Source organism: Poecilia formosa, unplaced genomic scaffold (genome assembly GCF_000485575.1).
Source record: "Poecilia formosa unplaced genomic scaffold, Poecilia_formosa-5.1.2 Scaffold311, whole genome shotgun sequence".
NCBI classification, from domain to species: domain Eukaryota; kingdom Metazoa; phylum Chordata; class Actinopteri; order Cyprinodontiformes; family Poeciliidae; genus Poecilia; species Poecilia formosa.
The window spans coordinates 173,949-193,993 of NW_006800250.1; the positions used below are offsets into that span (position 1 = coordinate 173,949).

Here is a 20,045-nt window from a genome sequence, read left to right on the forward strand (position 1 = left end):
CCAGGTAAACTGTTTGCAGATCCATAATCAGAACCACTCTGTAGAGAACAGTTTCGCATCTTGTTCTGTCCCTCGTCTCCTAAAAGAGAGTTGTGGGAAGCGGAGGAAGTGTGGCGGGAGTGGAGGAGGCCTGGAAATATGACGTGCTCGACTTCAGTTTGTGTAGCAAAAAAGAAAAAAAAAGAACTAAAATAAAAGCCCCTCTCTTCTAATCAACGGCTCGTAATAGCTGGAACAAAACCAGCAGTCATGGGACGCGGACATGAAAAGAGTGCAGAGGAGGGACGAGGTAGACTTTCTGTTTTTTTGGAAAGCGGCCGCTGCGAGCGTTTGAAGAGATTTCTGTGGCTCGGCGCGAGGCAGCCGGGGAGCTTCAGAGCCCCACGTCATCGCGACTCTGCGCCGATGACATGAAAGGTGCGAGATGCCTTAAAGCCGCAGTGTTTTGAGGATGTGGTGAAAGCCAGCAATACCGGGATGATTAGATATCTGCTGGGTCTTATTCATAAAGGGGCTCTGACAGAGATCACAGCAGCCACAGGTCTGGAGATGAACTTGTTTTTTCCTCCTTCAGGTTTCTGTTTTACACAGCCGTCATCCGCCCTCAGCTTAGATTGTGCTAAATAATGCCAAATTTCACCTCAGCTTGCAAAACTTCATTAACTCTTTGAGTAATGTGTTCAGGTTGCTTTCACACTTGATGGTCCCATAGTCTCGGTTCGACTGGGAACCAAAATTACAACTTTAGTGACATTTGCAGCCAGCGAGAACCAAACTACTGAACGACCTGTTACCCTTCTCGGCTGCAGTGGTGCTGCAGCAAGAACCGCTGAAGAAAACAACACGAAAACCTTCGAAGAAGACACAGAATGTAAGCAAAAATGCAGTAGCATCAGATATTAGTGGTTGTAGGATTTCTCTTTTACTGTGGTAAAAAACCACCAGCCATTTCTCCCAGTAACGCTAATTAGCCAGTGTTTGTTTTGGTTATATTTACCCAGAATGCCTGCAGTCCACATCCTGCTTTTGCAGCGGTCCTGCATCCACATTTGCAAACAGCACCAGAGTACCAGAGTTCACTTCAGCCGAACCGAGACCTATGTTTTTAGGATGACCAGAGTTCACTTCTTTTGCTCCACATCAGAGTTTCCAAACGAACCAGACTTTCTAGAAAAACCGACTACAGTTTGATTGAAGCGGATTAAAACAGGGTTGGCGTGTAAGTGAATTCGTCACCATCGAGTTTCTACAGATGTTCAGGAGGAGACGCCTGGACATACTTTTACTGCCATCGCTCAAGTTCTGCGGGTTAAAAAATGTCGATGAAGCTACGTGGGGGATGTTGGATCCAATCTTGGACTAAAATCCAGCCTTCATGCCTTTTTAATATCCTATAGAATATACACAAAACATAACTTTAAAGCTTGAAGGAAGCAGCTCAAAACCGTCTCTATACTTAGAGATCGTATCCTTTGTTTTGTAGTGTTTGCAGAGCAGTGGGTCCGTTTGGTCCTGAACCACTCTGCATGTCCAGAAGGTCAGACTCATATCATCACCCCTGAGCCTCTTCCTAGTATCCGTAATTATTTATTGATTTTCTGAACCCACTTTAACACGAGGATACTCTTACCGCTTTCCAGTAATGAAGACCACAATCATGTTGGAGACTCTGGATTCTTTGTCATCCAGCTGTTGCTCTTGTGTATATATATATATATATATAATTCTGTAATTATTTTGGGGAAAAAATTTGGTTCCAAGCAAAGTTTTAAAATTGTTGATGTGAAAAGTTTTTGCTGGGCTTTGTTTTCTAAACAAGTATCTTTGACTGGGCTCCGGTAACTTTATTACAGCCAGCAAAAAGCCAGTGAAAAGTTATCAAATGTGGTTTAAAGAAGCAGCATTATATGTTTTTCAGACATTTTGTAGCACAATCAAATAATTATCTTGCCTTCAGTTGTTATGAAAATGCTCTACATAAAAAATAAATAAATAAATTTGACGGCTCACTGTAGGAAGGCTAAATGAAATATTTTGAAAGCTCTTAGAGAAATCAGAATCAGCTAAAGTGGTGTGAAGCCGGTGAGCCCCTCTGCCTTCTCTGAACTCATTTTGTCCCGTTTCAAGATATAAATCAACATGAAAGGAAGCGCTGTGCAGAATTTCAATCAAAAACAAGAAAAAACTGGACATAGTGTTCGAGTGCGGTGTTTGTTTTTATGCACTAAAACAGGCCGTAGTCAGACATGTTTGCAGGTTGGCTTGGCGATGCGGTAAACAAAGGCGCAACTGCTGCTTCCTCACCAGCATAAATCAAGGTGTTTCCTCATGTCAGTTGCATTGGGTGTCGTGGGTTTGTCAGATGTCGAGCTCTCACTACTTCTCACTCACACTCTCTCTCTCTCTCTCTGCTGGAGTGGCAGGTGTCACCTGTGCTGGGTTGTGTTGAGATTTATGAAGTCGCTCTGTGTGCTGTCAGCAGCTTGCTGAGTCTGTGACCTCAGCCTGCAAAGTCAGCCTCTCTCTGAGCTCCCCGGCTCGATTGTTGCAGCGCTGTGTGTCTCTGTAGCTTAGCAGCAGTTGGCAAGCGGCCATGCCGGGCTTTAGTGTCATGCAGAGCTGTGCAGACACACACTCTTCAGAAACTGCGCACACACACATAACACGAGTGAATAGCGGACAATAGCTGTAAAGTAAGTTTTTTTTTTTCCCCCAAAATGCAATCTCTTTATATTCCTTTAACCCTGTATTGTAGGTTGTTAAAGAGATTACTTATCTTTATAATCGTAATGGCATTTTTATTACAGTTATTTTAGTAACCGATTAATCAATTAATTATTTATTCTGACAATTAATCAATTATTGGCTTAAAGAATTGGCACATTGTACAAATTTTTCATTTAACCACTTAGTCCAAAATACAAAACAAAAATGAAAATAAACAAGTAATTCAATTCCTTTTTTAAGTAAGAAAATAAACATTTTATTGCCTAAAATGCAGAATTGTACAGAACCAGATGAAGCTTGAACTGACAATTATGACTTTATCATAAACAATTTATATATTGTTTGTATGGTTTTATAATACTGCTCTGAATTTGTTGTTTTGTTCACCAAATGACCTTTTTTCAGTCCAGACTCCAGTTATTAAATTAGTGACGACTATTTAAAAAAAAAAAAGCGATTAATCACGATTGATTTGATTAATTGTTTCAGCCATAATTTTTTTATTGTAATTTCTCAGTAAACTTTTATCTTCAGTCTTGGTCCAGATGTGTGTTAGCTTTAGGAATCTCTTTTTGCTTGGACATTGATCCATGCTAGCTAATTTCTCTCTTAAGGTTTTACGTACTCATTTCGAGTCTTGTGGAATCTAAAAATAAAGACCGCCCAGAAATTCATTTTGCTTTTGTTAGCAATCTAAACATCTCCTCCGTTTGATTTATTTGGTCATTGTGTGTTTAAGAGTTGGACAGAGATGAACAAGAATAGATGTGGGGTATTTGACAGGGTGCAAATGCACCAGATTTAGCCAACAGGCTGTTTTTCATCCGCAGTCCCTGGAGCAGGAGAAACTGAGCACATCTTATTCTGAAATGTTCCAGAGATGTTCAGGACACAGTTATTTTTTTTCCTCCACATCTTCTAAAAATTACCTTTAGGAAATCAGCAGCGCACCAAATGTTCTGCTGAAGGCGTTGTTCCCCTGACCTTTACAGCGCTTTCCTCTCTCTTGTTAGTATTGTGCATACGTTCATTGACATTAAGCTCATCAGTGTAGCCTGCTGTTGCAGATTCTTTGCATTTCCCCCCGCCCCTCCCAAAAACAACTGTGGGCAGAAATGGCTGCAAAATGTAAAATGGTAGGGATATGTTTTTTTTTTCTTTTTTTATTGTTTCCTCAAAATTGACAACCCAAAGAAAAAAGCCCGTAATCCTTAACAAAACCATAGACTAAACTCTTGCTACAGGACTCTCAGCAGCCGGGTCTATTAATCTTTTCCCCTACACTGTCTGGATCCATACTCAAGCGATCAATTCCTGGCAAGTCCAGCTACTAGTTCTATTCATACCCCTACATACTTATGCACGCATGAGGCACAGTTCGCTATGTTTGTGTGGATCCTCTGATAACTTTGTTGGAGTTTTGTGGGATTAACCCGTTTTTCGCCAGGGAAGCAGTTCAGGTGTTTCCGCCCTCCCCCAACCATCTGCTGAAATCAAGCTTGTTAAGACGCTGCTGCTGCTGCTGCTGCTGCGGCTGTAGAAGAGCTGCTTACAATTTAAATGTGTGAAACAACGGCGTTATGTCCATGTTGCTACTAATTGTTTCACCTCCACCCTTGTTCTGAGAGGAGAACGGCTCATCGCTCCTTTGTCAAATGTGGGTTTTAAAAATAGATCAGAAGTGAAACAAGCGTTAAAACTCTTGTGTTACCGCTTCACAGGAGCTGCGGTGAGACTGGGAGACAATTTGTGAAGGAGTGTACCTTCACATCTGCACTGATTTCAAAATAATGTTGAAATGTCACCGAATTGTCAACTATGACACACAGAGAGCAAGAGAGAAAAATGGCTTCCTTGAACCAATCCAGGTCGATTCAGTGTGTTTGAATAACTCAATTCGTAATTTGAAAAACAGATACAATTTACATGCAGAAACATCAGTTCAATCCAGTCATTTATTAAACTGATTTAAATTAAACTACATACATTAGGATTTTAGCATGGTTATAATGTAGTGCAGTCAAAATCAGGTCAATATGGCAATAAAAAAAATTCGTCTAAGGAAGATGAATTAATCTTTCATATTTAGTAAGCATGCGGCGACAGTGAAAAGGAACAACTTCCTTTTTAACAGGAAGATAAAATTTTGATCAGTTTGTCCAGCTACAAAACAGGTGGAGTTGGAATGAGAGGACAAAGTATGAATTCATTAATGGTATAAATTCGTACATTACTCAGTACTGGACCATCGTTTCTGGCTCGACACAAGGGCAGGAAAAATTAATCGCGATGACTCAATTATTGAAACGATCAACTAATTTAGTAATCGATTCCGGAAAACAAACACTGAATAGAAATGAATGAAACCTCTATTAGAGCAACAATAATTTTCATATCTTTTGACATTAAAGCTAACCACAGAACCAGACAAGCATGGAAACCATGTGACCGTAAGCTTTTGGCCCTTTTGTTAAAAACATAAAATCAAGAAATTACATTTAAGTTTCATTTCCACATCTCGTAATCTTCAGGTACTAAAGCGATATTGTTGAAATCCCATGTGGAGTGTTTTGTCTTCTTTCTGTCATAATAATGTTTCGTCGAGATCTTTATCCGCAGAACCTTCACCAAGACATCAGTAGAATTTTTACTAGCATGGAAACTCAATGTGAAATGTTTGTATTTGCGTATAAAACGTCCTCTAACTTTATCCTCTAGCATTAGGAATCTTGAAGTGTAAAATGTAGCATTAATTTAGCATCTCGCCGCTCTGGATCCTGTGATCGCACCTTTTCTGAGTAAATCTCTGCAATACATTCCCTCCTGCAGAGATATTTTAGCAGCACAAGATCAAGTGAAACTATTCTCCTGAGATTGGTCAACCAAACAACAGAGCAGTTGCTAATGTCAACATGATGTCGCTTCCTGTGTGAGTGTGGGAACGTTGCAGGTTCGCAGCACAAAGTGCTGACTTTCTGAAAGTGAACTGCTGAACACTTTCTAAATGTTCCCTTTAAACCAGTGCTTTGTTGTTGTTTTTTTTGTTTTTTTTGTGGGGTTTTGTGGTGCATATATTAGCAACCAGTGTGTTACACGCACACTTTCTCTAATTTTTTCTTATTCTAAAACAACAACAAAAAAAAAATTGAAGGCAAGTCAATTGATGCTATTTTGTGGCTTTTTCTGCTCAGTTTGGGTTTTTCAGACTTGCTGGACAGTTCGGCAAAGAATGTGCATGTTTGATTTTTTTATGCCTTTTGTGGGATTAGTGAATAACAATAATTTAAAAAAAACTGTTTACAGAGCCACTGTAAATAACGAAGCAAGTGGGAAAATAAATTTGGGAGCTGAAAAACATCAACGTCGGCACAAATTTGGAGCTACAACAACAAACGAATTGGTTAAAGTCACAAATTTTGGTTCGTAGCTTGAAAATACCACAGTTTGTAAAATTAATGTTGCTTTGATTCCTGAGAATTTGGCAAAAGCTGTTTTTGTTTAGAAAAATAATTGTTTTAAATACAAACAAATCTAAGCTAATATGAACATAGCAGATTACCTTGGCATTAAGACAAGACACTGATGCGACCGCTGGGTTTTATTTTTTCCATGAAATGTAACAAGTATCCCAAATTATTCTGGATCGAATAACCTCAATACCCTTCATAATATTTATTTCATGCAATTCCATTTGTACACATTTTAAAAGTATTAGATAATCCAGTGACAATCATTAGCATTCAATATAGTGTATGAAAACCTTGGACACAAAAATTCATTTTTGCAATTTTAAATAATAAATCAGCTTCTTTGGAGGAATATGTTGCACAATACATATTTTATAACCTACATTTACTGTTTGTAACTTTTATTTATTATGAATTATTTAGCAGTATTTGAATGCATGTATTGGCTAGAAAAGTCTACTTTTCTATATTCTTTGAAGTTCAAAATAACGATTTCAAAAAAATTATTGAATTTGATTGAGCTGGACTGGAACTGGAACTGTGCTCGTCGATGCAGAAAACAGTTTTTCTACCTTCAGACAGTAATGTTTAAAATAGCATGTGTCTGGGCAGGACGACAGCTGGTGCTGATAAAACCTTAGTGCATGTTGGGTACACCTAATGGTTCCCACTGAAAAGCACAATTTATTGTGGTTTGTAGTGCATGTAAAGCACTTAAATAATTAGTCCTTCCAGAACGATCTGGACTTCAGATGTTGGATGCATTTAAATTCTTGAACACCTCCCACTCTTCATCGCTCTTCCTGCTCCTGCCCATCCTCACTCGTCAAAAAAATAAATAAAAACACTTTACGTCCCACACCGTGTGCATTTGCGGTGGTGGAAACTCCCAGCAGATGGGCACTCTGGGAATCGTAGGAGAAATGCACCGCTTCGCCCGGCGCAGGCTGCCTGGAAGTGAAGTCATGATATAAAATAAATTGTACGATAAATCCGTCTCTCTGTTTCGCCGTCTAGTGAGTGGTGGGGAGAAAAAAAGGAGGTGTTACAAAAAGGTCACAAGTTAGACTCAAACTTGCGTCGATATGCTTCAGAAAGCCGCCGCAGGAAGTCCAATGCATTCTGTTTCTCATGCCCTCGTATCTCCTTTCTGTGATTTCCTGTGTACAGAAAGTCGTACACAGATGCTTACTTCAGAGGACAACTCAAAAACAGCATCTATAGCTAGCAGTAGTTCTTAAATAAAAAACTTTCAGTCATTTTTCTAACTCAGAGGGTCAAAAAGGTTTTGTAGGTACGATTTTCTTCAATGGAATGTGTTAAATATTTTGTACATATGAGGGCTGCGACATATATCAACATATTGTCAAAAACTGCAGTAAATCTTTGCTAATTGTTTAAGTGTGGTGTTGCGTTGGCAGGTTGGCCCAAAAATCTAATTCTGCCCAGGGCCTCATTCAACCTGGGACTGGCCCTGCAAGTTTTATTAAATCTGCAAAACCTTGTTTTAACATTGTAATGGAGTAGTAGCAGCCAGTTAAAAACACTTAATTAATTTAATTAGTGATGAAATATAAAACAATGTATTTTTACATGAAATATTATGCCAAAATTATTTGCAGATAAATGGTGCAACACACAAAGCAGCTACATAATGAACATGTGTAGAGCCAATAAATCCATTTTCTGTAGAGTAAAAATCTGAAATCTGATTTTTTTTTTTTTAAGACTGGTGAAATTGCTAATGCAAAATTTGTAATATTTGTAATCCAAATGTGTGTGTTTCTTCCTTTGGTGTCAGTGTAAATAAAACGAGCAGAGCTTTATTTGTGTGTCTCCTCTGTCTCTTCCTGCAGGGCAGGACAGGTGGCACTGCAACGCACGAACACATGGAGCATGAGAGGCTGGAGCTGAGGATCAGCTGACCCCTCTCCCCTTCTCCATCTCCTCCTCACCCCTCCTCTTGCTCCGCTCGATCGACGTCACCTTCTTTTCCTCCTCACCCCGTCCCGCCTCACCCTGTTGGATCCTGTCCGACCTCTCCCCCCTGCAAGCCTCAGTCAGCAGGGCCCGATGTATTCCCCGGAGCAGGAAAACATCTCCACCACCTCGTCCACCAAAGTGCCAGTGAAGTACGGGGAGCTCATTGTGCTGGGGTAGGCGAAAACTAATGAAAAAGTTTCACACGCTGATTCTGTTACAGTCATTTCAATCAGGAGGTGTGAAAATGTAAAGAACCCAACCTGATGTTGGAGAAAACATGAATTTCTGTTTGTTATAATTCTGTTCATATGGGGAATATTTCAATCCTACAACACATAAATGTTTGTATATATGTTTCCATGCTGTTTATTTATTTATTTATTTATTTTTTTTTGGAGGGGGGGTAAGCATGATTTTTCTAAAGCTACAAGACCTTTTAGTGCTGTATTTCTGTTACTGAGGCACAGGAGGAAAGAAGGAGGCCAGATTTGGGACATGCGTTTCAAAAACACAAAATCTTACCAAGTATTTTTGGTCTAATTTCTAGTCCAAGTACACTTGAAATGAGGCAAAATTAACTTACAAGTAACTTTTCAGCGAGATATAGGATCTTGTTTTTAAAAAAGTATTATTATTAATAAGGGAAATAATTTGCCAGTGGAACAAGACATTTTAACTTTTAATACTGAAAAACTATCTTCTCCTATTGGCAGATTATTTTTTTCTTCTTTAGTACCTTTTCATCAATTAAGGAATTACTGATTTAAAGCTGGCTCTAGTATCTTGCTGTAAAGTTACTTGCAAGTTAGTTTTGTCTTTGAGACTGCTCCAAAAGCTCCTCTATAGTGCAGGGCATTCTGGGTAATGCAGTGCACCACAAAAACAACAAAACAAGCGTGCAAGTTTTGTCTCTTGGTTTTTGCGTAGTTTCTGTCAGTATTTCGTTGTACAGCGCCCCCACAGGCGAGGAGGGGGAACAAGTTTGGAGTGTTTGACTTAGTGTAGTGTGAAAGCGAACTGCAGCAGCTGAAAACGTAACAAATTTTGCACTACTATTACTCCGAGTGTTGCAAACTAATAGGAATGAAAACACCCATAGAGGATGATATTAAAGGTAAAGAGAAATGATTCTAGCAACCAGATTTCGAATAAAAACCTAACCAGTATCTATAAGAAACATGTTTTTTTATTGGTTTTGGTTTGTTAGCACAGAGTTACCCTATTTGCCTGTAGCAATGGTGGAAAATTAAAGCAGCAAACAAACGACTGGAAGTGGGAATGTTGGCTTTATTTATGTTTCTTCACTTTGATAATCTGCCTGAATTACCCCGATAGAGACTCAGTCTTAACAATTAGACATGCCTTTGCATTGTTCCTTTGTTTACACTGTAGCACAAGGACAGCTCAGACTCAGTGACAGAACAATGGAGAGGGGGGAACATAACTTCAGTACCATTTAGGCGTGTTCAGTGTTGGGAACGTCTGGATATGTTCATATTTTCCACCAGTTAGCAGAATTAGATTCTTAGCATTGGATGGTTATCAAGGAATCAAACTGGAACCTGTTTCCACAGTGGAGCACACACACACACACACACGCACACGCACACGCACACACACACACACACACACACTTGAGATATTTCTGTCCTGCTCCAGAACAGAACAGTTATTTTTGCAGAAGGAAACGAACCCCGTCGCCAGATGAGATAACATTTGGCCGACCGCAGCGTCAGATCTGATCTGAACATTTCATTTTGTCAGATATTTGTTTTTCTTAATCAAGCTGGGAGGTGGGGGGGCCACAACATAAAAACCCCACTCCACCCTGCTTCTTCAGCTTACCCAAAACTGAGCGGGACGGACTTCCACAATCTGTAATGCCCACAAAGATATTCCAACCATCCTCCCTGTACGCCACGGATCAGCGCCGGGAGGTCCTCCCTCCCTCCCTACCGTCTCACACAGCCGAGTCACGGTGTGTTGTTCTGGGCTGTGCCGGAGCAGCATTGTCAGGGAGAGCTGACCGTGGAAATTTTCCCCAGTGGAAAAAACACATTAAGCAGCGCACATAGTTCCATGCCTTTACAAGGGAGAACCCCAGTTTTCCGTTTGCTGTGCTTTTTCCGCCCATAGTTTTTAATTCTAGGTCAGGCCAACTGGTTTTTGTTTTTTGTTTTTTGTTTTTTTTCTTCTGAAAAAAGGTTGAGATGGGCACTTTTTTTTATATGCCCTGCAACAGGAGACATCACACTCCTCAGCTGAAAGTAAAGCTGCTCTTTAAAACTTTAAACGGTTCAATCATAGGAGTCGAACCCTTAACCCTGACCTTTATTCGCTGACCTACTGCAGGGAAATGGCTCCATTACTGTGCTGAACAGGACCGGTTGCTCCATTAACCCATCCCATCTGCAACATAAACCCTCTCTGGGTAATGGAAACTGACATGGAGGGCAGAATTGTAAAAGGTGCACAGATATTTGTTGCTGTAAACATTTCAAATTAGCACTGGAGTTCCCATGAAGCCTGCCATGAAGCTAAAGTGACCCGTTACTATACGACTTAACAACTGAATGACATACATGATGCCAATAAATCCTTATAAAAGCCCGCTGATCTTGACTGGATAATAATTTGCTTAAGGTCTATTATCTCTGCTTTATTACATGTTGAATGGCAGAAAAATATGAAACTGATGGAGGTGGAAATTGTTGCATTAGCCACATTTCCAGCAATGCATGTTTTGTTTTTTTGTTTTTTTTGCCTCTAGTCATCAACAATCATAGCTAGTTTAGTAAAATCAAAAGACAAACTGGTACATAAATGTGCTTTTGTGACAAAATAATTTGCTGTTTAAGTGAAGCGTTTAACACTATTCAGTCACGTTGTTTGGAAGTCAAAAGATGACCTACTGTTTCAATCACCTCATCAACATATAGGAAGAAACCTGCTGCTCCGACGTGTTCTGGTACCTGCCCTCACTCTGGACCTGAGAGAAACATGATTTCATTCAGTTGTGTAATACATTTGCGTGTCGGTACACTTTAACTCGAATTGGACTTAAATTGAGTCCGATTCTTATGTAATCTGTTCGGCATAAATGTATCATGAGTCTTTTTTACCCACGGTGATGAGCTGACAGGCCAGTTCATTCAAATGTCTTTTTAATCATCTGAGTCAGATGAATCCTGCTTTGCATTCTGGGTTGCAGCCAAAACATATTTTAAGTTCCTGTGAAGATCTACACACTTAAAGTATACATGTGGACAATTAGAAGCTTTTTGTGAAATTTGAACTTCTTCAAGTAATATTTTAGACAGAAACATGAACACGGAGCTTCAGAGTGACATCGTCGTTTTTTTCACTAAAGAAGTTGCTTGAATTGTCTCTAAAGAAGTTGCTTGATGTTGATTAGCCGACTTTGTGTCCTTCGTGTTTGAAGGAAAAAGACTTTCATAACATTATTGGTTACTCTTGGGTTGCAGACAAAGAGCGTCCTAACTCCATCTCGTTCTGTGTGAGCACAAACAGCCTGCAGGTTCACATTCACAGGCTTGCACTAATTTCTTGTTAACCTTTGGTCCCTCCACTTTTGGGAAGAGCTTGAATACATGTACACACGCAGCTCTGCTTCCCACAGGAGCCTGCCTTTGAACCGCCTGCAGCCCTCCGCGCTCTGCAAGAAGTCTGCCGTGGCCTCTCTATGGATACGGGCTAAACTTCCCCATGGTTACGCTTGTGCCATGACAACTCTTCCCAAACGTTGCTCTCTCTCACCATGGTTACACACAAATCCTCACGGTGTTGTTTGAGTTTTAGTGCCTGGGCTCTTGCGGAGGAAACGTTTAGCCCCGTAGGCTGGGCGTCCTCACAACATGCCAGAGCTACCTTTACTGGACCCGACGCCAAGGGTGTGTGGGTGGAGTTGAGTCGACGATCTGATTGGTCAAAGAGACATAGGACATGAGAGCATGAGAGCATTTTAACACATCCAAGTAGTACACTCAATGCCTGCTTAATACTTTTTGATTTTGCATATTTTTCCCAGACTACATCTCATAGAAAGTTTTTGGGAAGTCCACAGTTATTGGTTTTCTATTATTTAAATTTGTTTTTGGCTTACATTTGCGATTCATAATCTTTTTAGCTTCTGCCCCACAAAAAGAGTCCAAGCACTACAGATAAGTCTAAATGATCAAGTAGGATCGGACAAGAAAGCAATAACAATTCATATCGTGATAGACACGTGATTAGCAACAATACGTCTGAGAGGATATTCAATAATTTCACTGAACTCCAATTCAGAACTGCACAGGATTCTGGGGAATGTAGGCAGAGAAAAAGACTGTAGCCGCCCAACCAGTTGAGTAACTTGTGGTTACCTAGCAACAACCTGCTGAATATCTTGCGCAGCAGCTTTTTCATGTTTCTCCACCGTGTCACCGTAAGTTCTTAAAAATGAAAATAAAAAAATGGAATGAAAACTGTGGATAAAACCAGAAAGTCCACATCACCAGTTTGACAGTACTTCATACATTTAAAACAAAAAACTAATCAATAATTAATGATATCAACCTATATGAAATGCTTATTTTGTGATATTCTGTCATATCGTCCAGCCCTATGATCAAGTATAATAACACAAAGAACCTCAATTTATTACTTTTTTTTTTAAATTAATTTCTGGTTGATTGATTTAAGACCCACTTTGGGTCCTGACATCTTGGATTCCAACAGTACTACCGTACATACAGACAATCTATTTTAAGTTGCAAGTAAGTAAGTTGGAAAAACTGTGTTTTGCCTGAAGCAGGTAGTGCTGTGTGTGTAAAAGATTTGATGAGTTACAAATTGTTAAAGGTGCAGGTGTTTAAAGTGTGTTTTACTGTAGTAGTCGGTAGGTTGGACATTCCCACTTTGAATATTTGAGATTACATTTGATGTTTGCCCTCTGGCACTTTCCTCTTTCAGCAAGAAAATGATTCAGCAAGCTGAATCTCAGGTGTTAAGAAAAGACGTAAAGGGCAAACTAAGTCAAAACCATAGATGCAAAGAGTAACATATGAAATCAGGAAGTAAATGAAAACTGATCATAATCTGCAGAACTAGAACTAAAGAAAATAAATGAACAAACATGGAAGAAAACCGCTCAACAATTCCCATCAGTCCAGAAATAACTTGTTTGAAGTGAAAAGTCCTTATGCGTTCGTGTACTTTGAGTCTTCTCTCTGCAGTTCATCTGAAATGAGGGTCAAAATGAGGACAAAACCTCTTATTCTTCTGGATGTGTTAAACTACATGCAGCATCTTTTATAAAGCTCTGCTGCTTACGGGAACGTGAAGTTATATGCTGGTCAGAGCTGAAATTAAACATTTTTTTTTATTATTATTTTGGCAATAAAATATTCGGAAATTCAGAAACAGCCTGGAGTAGATGGTGACGAGGAATGGTTTCCGAAAGTTTTCATCCTGAAGCTAATAAATGATAAACTCTCCCTGACTTCAGAGTCGGGGTGTAGCTGAGGGCCAGAGACTCGGCTCTGTTTATTCTGCTTTCCTCAGACAAATACCAGCCCAAATTACTCTCTCTCTCTCTCTCTCTCTGTTTATTTTCTCAGCCTTCCTGATCTTGTGTTTGGAGGACTTTGTTGTGTGTAATGACATTCTGTACTTTAGTTTAAATGCATGCATGAAAACTATAAGCACCGGTTTGTGGATGGGTCTGCGAGTGCAGCAAAATGCCTCAAGCATTTTCCACTGTGACTGTTATTCCAGCGCATTATCCAGCTGCCTAGACAATAAACGCCCTGTTGTTTTGTGTGTTTGCATTTGCGTTTATGCGTCTGTGCGTGGGTGTGCGTGCGTGTGTGTGTGTGTGTGTGTGTGTGTGTGTGTGTGTGTGTGTGTGTGTGTGTGTGTGTGTGTAGGTACAATGGTTCTCTGCCCAACGGGGACCGAGGTCGACGTAAAAGCCGCTTCGCACTTTACAAGAGGCCGAAGGCAAACGGGGTGAAGCCCAGCACAGTTCACGTCGCCTGCTCTCCACAGGCAGCCAAGGTGAAAACACACTCACACACACGCGCACACGCACTTGAACAACTGATGTAATCTATGTACTCCTCTTCAGCTGCTTCAAGCCTTTCTACATACGACTAAAAATAAGTATTGTGATACCGTTAAAGCCAAAGTTATGTATTCTGCTGACAGATTGAGATTTAAAATTATTTTCATTAAACTGAAATGTCTTTTATATATGTCTTGTTATAATCTCAGAGCAGCTTTCTGCATGTTTTCACTTGTATTTTGAGGATTTATCTCCAGACCTGAACAACTGATGGAAGGCCTCCTTGCCATCACCCTAATCTTTAGCTTTCTCCACAGATTCTCTATGAGTCTTAATGGGCCACTCCAGAATGTTAATATTACTCCCAGTCAGAAGAAATCTGTTGGTAAAATTAAAACATCAATTAAAACCTAAAACTTTCTGGTGTGTGAATAATGCATCAGATTTTTGTGGCTGGTTTCTGACGTCGGGTTTGTCAGGTTTTGATCTGCCAATGACAATTTAAAGAAACGTCTCATTAAGTACTGTAACATACAAAATAGTAGCTACTACAAAATATGGTTTTAGTATTTTAGAAAGTAGGCAAAATGACATTTTAAATTGTCTTTGCTGTCTTATATTAGCGGTTAGTGAGGCTAGCATTACGAAAGCAGCTGTCTCTCTTGCTAACACGTAGCTCTTATCTATGGTGCGTTCAGAGGTCAAAAGGTAATTTTGTAAATATCTAACTAATTGGTCACCAGTCAGGGTCAATCAAGCGGGTTTTCTGGTGCATCTCTAATGATTTTTATTCAGGGTTAGTATTTTTTTTAGATCTTTTTACTGATGTTTTCATCGTCACCTTACGTCTTTCATGTTTTTCTGTCAGTGGGTCCTGATTCCTTTTGGCTCCTTTTCTAAAGGAAAGAGATTTCAAAACTGGTTTGAATCTCTTTGGAAGCTTTTCTTTGGTCTTCAGCTGCTCCTTTGCTCTTTTTCTGTCCAGACACTGACCATGTCCATCCAGTCATGTAACTATCAGCCCAACCAACAGGTTCCTCCATCGTTGAAGCAATACCTTCTGAAGAGCTCTCTTGACCTGCCTCTTCCCAGCTCTCCTACAGGGAGAAACTCTGAGGTGTACCTAAGATAGCCGTTAGATATTTACCCATCTGCCCCAAAGCCTCTTGAGCGCCTTTCAACACTGGCTGAGCATCTAAGTCACTGTTTCCTGTCCAGGACACAAACGGATTGAGCTCACTTCTAAATGTGACAGTCCCCTCCTCGAATCGCCACCTTACCGTGGTGGAGGGGTTTGAGTGCCTCGATGACCCCAGAAGCTATGTTGTCCGGGGCAGTTTTTGCCCCTGGTAGGGTCTCCCATGGCAAACTGGTTCTGGGTGAGAGGTCAGACTAAGTGCGATTCAGTGAATTTTTTTCAGAAATACAAGATTGAGGGATTCGGTTACCTATATCTGAGCAAGACCCAGGAGACTGGCTTCTGGTTAGCGCCTGGTAAGGAACCGCCCAGCCTCCTATGGCATAAAAAAAGAAGAGTAGAATATTAACTGAGCTACATTTGTCGATAAAACCATTGGCAATTTGATTCCGCATTGAGTTCTGAGATGTCTAAATGTGATCTGGGAATCTTTTAACCATAAAAAGCTTCTAAAACTCAACAACTAAACAAGTGCTCTATTGATAGGAGACCATTGCCTTAGATAATAACTTGTTTTAACTGGCTGTTTGTTTCAAGAAGTTGACAAAGATGTAATTTGTTGTCAGTTCTATGATCTATATAGGAAATGCCAAAGATAACTGCTTGACAGAAGAAACGAGGCTAGGTTAATCCCAAATAAATAAATGCTGAAATAGTTTTTTCCCCCCAGTTTAATCTGCTGTAGATACAGTAGAAATATATCCTTGACATTTCTCCTTTTGTTTGCCATCTGTCCAATTTCTTTGTTCTTCAGCACCGACTTTCATTGCCAGGTGCTGAGTTTGAAATGTGTGGGCAGGAAAGTTCAAAGAAAAACTTTGGAAGACCTTCAGAAAGCCTGAAGACCACTTTAAGAGGAAGAAAGAGTGGCTCCTCGGAGAGAGACAGCAGCTTAAAACTGTTTTTGCTTTAAGCTGCTCAAAAACACACAAAGTTCTCAGGGGCTGGACTCTCCACCACATGTTTGCTTTATGAGTTTTAAAAGACGGGAACACAGAGAAGCTCACTGTGACGGCAAATACAGGCCGGTGGAAGGAGGAGGGCATTTTAACGTGGCGTTTAACTGGAACACGTTGAAGGTTTTATAAGGGAAATAAGTGAGCGGTTCAGTGGAAGGTAACGAAGCATTTTCCTGCAAAATCCTGGGAAGCACATCATCGGAAATCCTCCGAATCTGTTAAATGGTCAGAGAAAGGAAATAAATGAGGGACTGAGGGACATCTTTCAGGGGTTTTTTAAAAAAAAAAAAAATTATGGTTTAACATCTGTAAGCAGTGTGCCGACTGTGGACACACTTCTACACTCTCACTTCAGCAAAACTAAAGGCTTGTTGTGTGCAGTATCTCAAAGAATCTGGAAGAGTCGTTGACCTCTTTAGTCGTGTGGGTGGTCTAGGGTCTGCTCCAGTTCGTGACGGCACTTCTGACATCTGTTGTTCTCTGGAAACTGAGCTCTTTTTCTATCAAAACATGTTCAAGTCTTCTAATGAGTTATTGTGACAGCATCTGCAGTTATTCTTGTCTTCTTCTCTCCATTCTCTGCCTCTGTTGTCATCCATCATCCCTTCCTTGTGTCCCATCAGGCCATAAGCAACAAAGACCAGCACAGCATCTCTTACACTCTGTCCCGAGCCCAGACGGTGGTGGTGGAGTACACTCATGACAGCAATACTGATATGTTCCAGGTAAAACAGCCCAGATTTTATCACCGAGCCTTGAGTTTAACAGCCAGTTTACAACCTTTATGTGTTTTTCCTTTGTTTTTGTTTTTTTTCCACCTCTCTGCTTCATTTACACGCAGCAGTTAATTGGGATCTATTTAACAAAGCTGGTTTGTGCAGAGGTTTTCACACACGGTGTTAAAGACTGAGATGAGATAACATTTACGTCATAAAGAACAGTGGAGTCTGAAAGCAAATGCGGCAAAGTTCAGTCAGACCTGTCCAGCTGGAGGTAGGACATGGTGGCCATGCTAACTAGCCTTAGCATTCGTGACAGGCTCTGTTGTGGAGAGATAGTGTAGCCTAACAGAGAGCAAGGCTACTGCTCCTTCTCCTCATTTTCCAGCTTTGTTGGAGCTAAATTTAAATAGGTTGTTCTATTGAAGAAATTCTAATTTTATTAATGTACTCAACGCAATATTTTTCTTATTTTCTTGTCAAAAACTTTATGTTTTTTATTTGGCCTAAAACTTGAAATTAGACGTGAAATTGCGGTTCCTTATGTTACCAATAAGAAGTGGTAGATTTTGTGTTTACAGCAGCTACTTAGCAGGAGTGATGCTAAAAGCGGTTCCTTGGATTGTAACGGCTGCTGACCTCTAGATCAGCCGATCGTCAATTAGGGCATCCAGGCTGAAAATCCTCTATTGTGGCTGCAAGTAGAGCTTGTTGTCCATTTCGGTTGTTCATCATTCTTGACCTTAGAAGTGGCAAAAACAGGTGAACTGGTCAAACTCTGTACCGCCATGTTCCTTCACAGACTTTTGTTCCTCAAAAATGTGGAAAAATGGAGCAAAATGTCAAAATAGTAGAATGATGAAATTAGTTGGGGTTTTTTTAGCAATGGCAAACACAGTAACACATTTTTAAAAGGTGAGCATTTTTGATGTGAAACATGCAAAACATATTCAGACTTGGAGGGGGCGCGGTATAAAATATATTCACGGCATTTTCTAAAATTACCCTACTCTTTGCTTGGGTAGCAATAACACTGTGGGAGTCTGTTGCCGTGTTATTTTGGTTCAGTGATGATGCAGGTCGCTGTCAGGGGCAACAAAGTGCCTGTTAGCACAGCACAAAGTCAATGTTATCCTGCTCTTAGAAATACAACAAAATCAAACAAAGTACATGCCTTTTTTTTTTTTTTGTACTTTCCTACACCAGCTCATTTTTACCTCTACAAACATTGTGGTTTTCTTACACTCTGCCTTTGTTATTCTCAGCTTCTCCAAAGCTATAGGAAAAGCTGAACATGTTTGCCTCAAAGATGTACTCAGTTTCTTTCTACCCATCACCAGATCGGCCGATCAACAGAGAGTCCGATAGACTTCGTGGTGACGGACACAGTGGCCGGCAGCCAGAGCAACTCGGACACTCAGTCGGTCCAGAGCACCATCTCCCGCTTTGCATGCCGCATCATGTGCCAGCGCACGCCGCCTTACACAGCTCGCATCTACGCCGCGGGCTTCGACTCCTCAAAGAACATATTCCTAGGGGTAAGCGCCGTCTCATCCCCACACGGAAGTCAGAAAAACACAACGCGACTCCTTACATAAAACATTTTTAGATCTTTATTTAAATAGCTCCTCCCTGGTGTGAAAATCTGGCGTTCCAGGCTGGATAACGAATGATTTTTTTTTACATCAATTTTCACAACAGGAGAAAGCTGCGAAGTGGAAGACATCCGACGGACAGATGGACGGGTTGACCACTAATGGCGTCCTGGTGATGCACCCTCGCAACGGCTTCATGCAGGACTCCAAACCGGGAGTATGGAGGGAGATCTCGGTCTGTGGGAACGTCTTCACCCTGCGAGAGACCCGCTCAGCGCAGCAGCGGGGCAAAATGGTGAGATCATTCATATAAACTTAGTGCGGCCGTGATGGGAAGTATTTTTCTGTCTTTGGTCTCTTCGTGTTTCCGTTGTTAGAAAGTTTTCAACTTAAAACTGTTGCCTGCAGTGGTTTAAAAATATTGCTGTGAGAGATCTTAGAGGTAAACGACTAGCTCATCTGCAGAAAATTCAGATTAACCCAGAAAAGCCCTTACACTTTGCTTATCACACACTTATACCTGGCCGTGCCCCGTCAAACCTTTACGCCATCAGAAGGTTATCTGGATGCCATCTCCCAGGCAACAGTCTGCCAGATAAAACTGTGAGTAACACAATCTTGCAAGGGATCCTCCAGCTGTCTCTTGGCCAATCACAGCCGCTCATCTTCACAGCCATGACTCACTTATCTGACTACACTCAAGACACTGGTGGTCTTAATTAGGTTGTTTCATTCCCTCCTCTACAATATCAACTTATTAATGTCTAGCTTGTGTCCCACCAGTTCTCAAATTAACAGCTCCCCCATCTCCAATTACATCCACCACTCCCTGTTTCACAGTTCACTTGTTCTCAGAATACAGGCACAACGTCTCTGAAGGCTTTTTTGTAATTCTGAATGTTATTGATGGAAAAAAATATCTATGTATTTTTATTTTATCTTCCATTGTCTGCATTACAAAAACATCACTGCATCATCTGCATAATGGAACTTTCATATCCGCTGTATCAGACAAATGCACAATAAAATGCTTTCCATTACAAATGTCTATATTTCGTCTATATTCCGCTAATGTAAATGTAATGTAAAAATGTAAAAAAAAAAAAAAATTACAATTGGTGTTTCCAAATAAGTGCAATTAAAATCACATTTGAATAAGTTTGTTCACATGATAATGAAAAAATATTCCTCCTCCAACTACTTCCTGTCCTCTTCTTCTTTGTGGTTTGCACCAGTGGCAACATCCTGTTGTTGATCACGAGACTCAGGTGGTGCTAAAAAACAAACAAACAAAAAAACAACAACTTCAATACAGCCAAAAAAAAAACAAAAA

At 40.4% G+C, this 20,045-nt stretch overlaps 1 protein-coding gene across 2 annotated transcripts in view; it reads left to right on the forward strand.

Moving 5' to 3' along the window:
• Window positions 1-20,045, forward strand: part of peli1b (pellino E3 ubiquitin protein ligase 1b) — a 46,601-nt gene that overhangs the window by 20,142 nt on the left and 6,414 nt on the right. For both annotated transcript variants that reach the window (XM_007572923.2, XM_016661111.1), the window contains exons 2-6: window positions 8,051-8,350; window positions 14,105-14,234; window positions 17,022-17,123; window positions 18,458-18,655; window positions 18,819-19,007. In XM_007572923.2, coding sequence (XP_007572985.1) covers window positions 8,268-8,350; window positions 14,105-14,234; window positions 17,022-17,123; window positions 18,458-18,655; window positions 18,819-19,007 — 702 coding nt within the window. In that variant the 5' untranslated portion in view covers window positions 8,051-8,267. The remainder of the gene's footprint in view (window positions 1-8,050; window positions 8,351-14,104; window positions 14,235-17,021; window positions 17,124-18,457; window positions 18,656-18,818; window positions 19,008-20,045) is intronic.